The sequence below is a fragment of the Chinchilla lanigera genome, unplaced genomic scaffold (assembly GCF_000276665.1).
Source record: "Chinchilla lanigera isolate Chin_1 unplaced genomic scaffold, ChiLan1.0 scaffold00147, whole genome shotgun sequence".
Classification (NCBI taxonomy): domain Eukaryota; kingdom Metazoa; phylum Chordata; class Mammalia; order Rodentia; family Chinchillidae; genus Chinchilla; species Chinchilla lanigera.
Genome location: NW_004955548.1, coordinates 416100 through 422488, shown reverse-complemented (window position 1 = coordinate 422488; position 6389 = coordinate 416100). Strand labels below are relative to the sequence as shown.

The 6389-nt window shown below is 43.1% G+C and overlaps 1 protein-coding gene across 2 annotated transcripts; it reads left to right on the top strand.

The window, feature by feature from the left end:
• The first annotated feature begins 1738 nt into the window (after positions 1-1738).
• Positions 1739-5627, top strand: LOC102023200 (transcription elongation factor A protein-like 5). 2 transcript variants are annotated; one of them, XM_005411980.2, is made up of 3 exons: positions 1739-1947; positions 3101-3182; positions 3880-5627. In XM_005411980.2, the coding sequence occupies exon 3, from the start codon at positions 3902-3904 to the stop codon at positions 4502-4504; it is 603 nt and encodes a 200-aa protein (XP_005412037.1). In that variant the 5' UTR covers positions 1739-1947; positions 3101-3182; positions 3880-3901; the 3' UTR covers positions 4505-5627. The 2 variants fall into 2 exon arrangements, with proteins under 2 accessions (XP_005412037.1, XP_005412036.1); XM_005411979.2 differs by having other exon boundaries at positions 1739-2027.
• The last annotated feature ends 762 nt before the right edge of the window (positions 5628-6389 follow it).

The following is a 6389-nucleotide window of genomic DNA, read 5'->3' as shown; positions in this document are numbered from 1 at the left end:
CCTCTGTTCATGTCATTCCAAAATAACATCTTTTCCTCCTGTGTTTTCCTATACCTCATAATTTCTCCTTTCTCACTTTTTCAACTTGCTTATATCAGCTTTTCTTAAGTTATAGATCACTGATGCTAAACGTTTTAGAGCTTTCAGTGATCCAAATGGCCCACTGTAGCACGCATGCCATAGGTTCACCACCAGTGGTATATAGAATCTCTTCTCACAAAACCGTATATATTCTACTACTTCCTGAACATATGAAACTTTATACTATTTTAGGTGATGTATAGACTATGTCAGTTGAGAGCACCTGGTCTAGGCTAATCAGTATGGTCAGTACTGACCAAGGGGCACCAGGATGAGTAGACTCTCAGGCAGAAAACCTGCAACATGGCTAGGCTCCTTCTAGTTGCCTTGGATGTGAAGATACCAGAGCCGACAGACCCAGCAGCCTGTACCTTCTGTCAGGTGAGAGGTAGCAGACAGAGTCCAGGAAATTTTCCATCCAGACGCTGTGAATCATGGCATAGAGCAAGCGGGTCTGGGGATATTCTTTCCCCAGCTATCACTTTTCTAGGCTTCATGGAAATCCTCAGCTGCAGGAGTGTAAAAGAGATCTTTTTCTTGCTTTCATATGAGGGACAGTGTTCCTCTTCCTTTTGGGGGAAGAATTATCCCTGCAGACATCTGACTCTGGGAGAGAAAAGGTCAAAGGCATTTACTCAGTTCACAACCTTGGTCACCTGTCTACGCAAAGTTTTGGAGTTACAGAGTCAGGTACTTGAATCCAGAAAATGAAAGGCTCTAGAACCCGGACAGGGATAGGACATCAGTACCTTCCGTACCTATTGACAGTGCAAGGAATATGAGATGATCTTTCTTCTTCCGCAACTTTACAGCGTTTTTCTTTTTCCAAAGCTTACCCTCTGAATGAAAATGTAGCCATGGTGCCAGGTCTGGTGGTCATGCCTCTAATCCCAGCTACTCAGGAGGCTTAGGCAGGAGGATTGCACGATGCCAGCCTGGACAACTTAGAACATGTTGCAAAAAAATAGTAAACGCTAGAGATGTAGCTCCACAGTAGAGCACCCCTGGATTCAGTCCCTGGTACTGAATAAAAGTTTTTTGGTTTAAGTGCTCAAAATTGACACTGTGCGAACTATCAGATTACAGCAAGTCTATCTAGCACTCAGGAATTGTATGGGAACAGTAAATAATGTGTATTTTTCATTTAAAAAAACATGACAAAACTAGCTGTTCTTGAAATTTTTCTAAATGTATATTGTGTATGTAACCAATTGAATTTATTTTTCATGATGGTACAAATTAATGTTACGAGTTTAATTTGATTTGTCTTCTGAGTAGAAGATTTAAGAATCCTATTGGGCCTTTTCCCTCTACCTTAAACACAAGTAGAATTTCTTCATTTAATTTTGTATTTATAAGAATAACTCCTGCTCAGAAAAGCAAGTAAAACTGAAAAAATATTTTAAAAGAAAATAAAATCTGTATTTCAATTATTTGCATCCCTATTTGACGATTCACCTTGTATTCTTTCGGTGAAGTACTGTACCACAGGCAAAATAAGCTTGAGTCGCTGAATGGAGAAACAGCTTGAAGGTGCCTGGAGGTAAAAGGAGACAATGACAAAACTAAATTCCTCAGAGATGTGTTACAGGCCGGTAGTTTTAGGAGAAGATGCAGCCCTTCCCTGATAACCACAGGAGGATAAATACCACAGGACAAAGGCACCACATCTGAATTCTGGGGTTAGTCAAAGCACAATGACAAAGCCTCCTGAGGTGGGGAAGAGGAGAGGGGAGAGTGAGTAGTGAAGGGAAGAAGACTGACGCACTTTCTGCTGGTGGGAGGGGAACTCGGGGCCCGAGCCCACTGGTGACGTTTCCCTCACGTGATCAGGAGCTGACGAGCGAAGAAGTTCCTCTCTTCCAGGTACCAGCTCCCCATTTCCGTGGAAAAAGGCAGAATTCAGACTGAGGGACAGAGGGGGCGATGGCTCCATAACCCTGCAGGTCAGTAAATGCGGGCTTCTGGCAGAAAGAAGAAAGGAGTCACTTCCCTCTGTAGCCGCAAATCCTTAGCCAGCGAGTGCAGAGGTAGGGATGACAGAGAGCAAACACTAGAGCAGATGTGGCTTCTCTCTACTCCTTTCCAAACGCCCACTGTTTAGTACAAGAAATGGAGAGCTGGACGAAAGGCGGGGAAAGGTTTGAGAGAGATCAAGGGGGAAAGAATGGTACCAGCTGAAATCCCTAAGGAAGGGCGATTGAGCTACCTCTGATGGAGAGGGCAGGGGGAGGGGAAGCTGCAAGCGCAGGACTTGGGGACTTGGAGTTCCGACCCTACAACCAGCCCAGGCTTGAGTTCTCCTAATCTCTGCTCCTTCCTCCGTCCATTTTGGAGCTGCAAATGGTGGGCTGAGGGGGCCTGGGTTGGATGAGTGTAGGAGGAGGTGCTGCACAGGAGTGGACAAAAGGTTTGGTCTGGAGACTAGCTGCTAATTGAAGAGGACTGGTTTCTGAAATAGGGGAGGTTAAAAATAGATAGCATGGACCTAAAAGGTTGCTGAGTTTGGACTTAATTTGTCTCTTGCATTGCAAGAAAATGTAGTCTTTCTGTGTACCTGGACTGGGAGGGGGTGAGGAGTGCTCTGACAATTTCTGCCCTGCTCCCTGTCCCTGGCATCTCCATTTTCTGTGAAGTGGTGGGCTTTGTGTCATCGGGGTCCCCTGCAGTGGAGGAGTTGGAATGCCTCCTCCTGAGTGTAGCAAGATCTGCCTTCTGAGAGGCACGGTCTGGAACCCCATTCATTTTGGTGCAAGAAAAGGTGGCAGAATTTGGGAGAGAATGCAGACACATAGAGGCTCTTTGGAAATGAACTTTCTCTTCTATTGCCCAGTGAAAGGAAACAGGAGACTATTAGGTGAGAACTATACAATGGAAGTCAGAAAGCAAAGGGAAGGGTAAGAGGGTGGTAGGACTTGAGAAAGTTTTGACAAATAGTTCCAAAAGAATCTTTGTTCCAGTCACCAGTCACTCACTTTCACACTCTCGCATTCACCATCTGCCTCCTGTCTCTCTGCAGGTCTTCAGTTTGGTGGTTGTAGGCACTAACCAGGACAAGAAAAGAAGAGATCTCTAGTTTCAGTGCACATCAGTGGGAGAAGGTAACTGCCACAGGACCCCTGGGGAGTAGCAGTGTCTTAAATCAGAGCAGAAGTTGGAGAGGTCACCTCCTGTGCTTGCCAAGCCTCCTCTAATTCTCCCAGTTGAAGACCCTAGGGCAGTGATGGGAACCTTATTATCACTGAAAGCTCTAAAAGATTTTCCATCACTGCCCTAGGGGAATATGGTGCTTTAAAGCTGGGAGGATAGAAGGGAGAATAAGGAAGTGAGAAAGGGGAGATGTGTCATCTGTGATTCCTTATAGATAACAGAGTAGCCCTGAAATCTGATAATTTGCCATTGTTCTATTCTGTCTGCAGTTTCATAAGTCTTACGGGGGGCGCCCCAAGTCTGTATATTGGAACTACTCAGTTAAAACTGGTATAGGCATAGCCAAGGCCATAGGGAAATTTTGGAATCAACCTGCTCCTACACATTTCTTAGCACACCCCTTTAACTGTAGGGAGAATCACTTGTACAGGTTTTTGGTTTTGTTTTGTTTTGTTTTGTTTTTGCAAGGTTTATTCACATGAATATGTGTGAAGTCAGAAGTAAAAGAAAGCATGTAACGGTGGGACTGCACCTGGAAGGTGGGATAGTCAGGAGAATCCTAAATCAAGAAAGGCAAGTATTGTCAGGAGCTCATTCGACTCCCTAGGCCTTTAGTATTCTGTGTCCCTTCTTTTTCTCCTAAAACAGGCGAAAGAGGAAAACTCTCAATATGGAAAAGTTCTACATAGAAAATAAAGGAAAGCCAGAAAATGAGGGAAAGGCAGAAGACAAAATAGAGCCTGAAGATGAAGCAAAGACAGAAGAGGAAGCAAAACCAGACTTGGAGGGGAAGCTAGCGCATGAGGGAAAGCTGGAAGGCGAAAGACAGCCAGGTGTAGAGGTGCAAGGGGAAGATGAGGGCAAGCCACAAATAGAAGGCACGTCCAAGAATGGGAGCAAGCCACAGGGTGAGAGCACACCAGAATCCCAGGTCCAGCCATCCAGTGAGCAGCAGCCCACTGGAAAGTGCCCTGCAGAAGATTATGTGCCCCGGAAAGCAAAAAGAAAAACGAATAGGGGAACAGAAGATTCCCCCAGGGACTCCCAGGAGAATTTCCAGGACAGGCATTTGAGCAGTGAGGAGATGATGACACAGTGTGCAGATGTGTCAAGGGCTCAGGAAGAACTAAGGAAAAAACAGAGGATGAGTAATTTTCACTGGATGCAAAGAGAGCTGCTGGATGCGTACCCCTCAAGGGTCCCAAGGGGTGTAAGGGCAGTGAGGGGTGGGAGTAGGAGTCAGAAGGATCTAGAAGACCTTCCATATGTTTAATGGTTTTGACCTTGAATGATGATTTCTCTGATAGAAATATTGCCAGCTCTGCTTTCCCAGGCAGGCATTTGCCTGGCTATATGCTTTAACCTTATGTTAGTACTTCGCTCTTGTTGCCTCAGCTTTTCAAACTAAGTACAGCATTGTCTTTTACCACTGGATTTTCACCCATGTGTGTTAAAGAGATGTTCATAGTACACTGTAAAATAATAATAAAAGACAGTTTTCAGGACCACATATACAGTATCAGCCAGGTTTTTCTTTAAAAAAAAAATACAGTTACATAATAGATCTATTTAAAGGGAATACTATGCAACTGAGTACCCCAAAGAAAATAATGATTTTCTCGGGGATGAAATAGAAGAGATTATTTGGTTTTTATCTATACTTTCCCCCCATGAAAAACAGATTACTTTTATCAGAAAGGAAATAAAAGATAAACAAAATAAGAAACCAATACATACTAGGCAACAAAAGAACTATTGGTTGGGCTTATGAAGGCAGTGGAGAGATTTAAAATTCTTGTCAGAATACAAAATGATAGATAAAACTCACATTCCCTCTGAGACTCTGGAAGTGGGCGGAATCAACACGATAGTTCCTGCAGATCTATTGCGGTAAAGGACAACCTTCTCATCTCTGAACTGGGGATAAAACTTACTCCCCAGGACTGTGAAGTAGACCAGATATGACACTGAATGCAAGAACTGTGCTGAGCTGGCTTCTACTCTCCGCTTTCTGTTAGCAGTACTGGATCGGAATCTTGAGGGGGCGTTGAGGGACATCTCACGTGTGCCCAGCAATAGGTCTAGGAAGGTGAGAGATGGATGCCACCCTCCCCCAGGTAATGCCATATATGCTGAGTATGTATGAGTATATATATGTCCTCCTTGTCTAGGGCCCTGTATCTGCCTAAGGTCCCCACTGCTGTTGCGGGGCTGGAGTCCTGAAAGTAACAAAGCCCTTTCTCACTACATTACCTTCTGAATTGTGCAGAATGTCCCTATTATAACGTTAGATTTACATTAACCCTGACATGAGATGTGGAAAAAAAATGCTTTTCAAAATCTTAACTGTTATTTTTCTTTTTTTTTATTTTAGAAATAAAAGGAGGAAAATACTAACAGACAACATTTTACAAAATAGCAAAGGATCAGTACAGACAGTACAGAGTTACAAACAGAGTGGTAGGGAATTAACAATGCTTATTGTATTACATATTGATATCTTCAAAGTGGTTTCTCATGAAACAGATATAGACATACAAAGCTGATCAACCAAGGCCTCATTGACAGTTTCTTTCAGCAAGGAAATACAAGACAGTAGAACAGCCGTGTTAACTATCCTGCATATACATACACACAAACTTTTTCTTTCTTTCCCTTCTCTTTCCCATATCCCAGTTGTCCTTTACCTTTGAGTGCTTTCCTATCAATTCACAATGTCTATCATATCTCCTATTAACTGTTATTTTTCGGACCTTATAATTGCCCCACTAGACTTGCCTGTTTCAAAACAAAAAGAAAATTATTTTGCTTTGCTACCCCACAGCACATAATAGAAGTTTAAAAAATAAATTCACTAGTTGTTGAGTCCAAAGGCTTCAGGCCCTGGTCAAGTTCTGTACTTGACTGAATATATAGCCTTAAGCATTTAATTTCATTTTTCAGTAACTGAAACGTCATTTCAAAAGGAGCAGAAAAGGACAAGAACTACACCATAAGCCATTGCTAAGTGATCTTAGTATTGAATATTGTAGTGGTTTTCAAGGGCTTCTGGCGGTAGGCAGACTGTTTCCATCAAAATCCTAGCTATCATATTGAAAATGCAGGATCCTGGCTTCTACATCAATCCAGTGCCTCCTGAATTGTCCACACAATGTTTG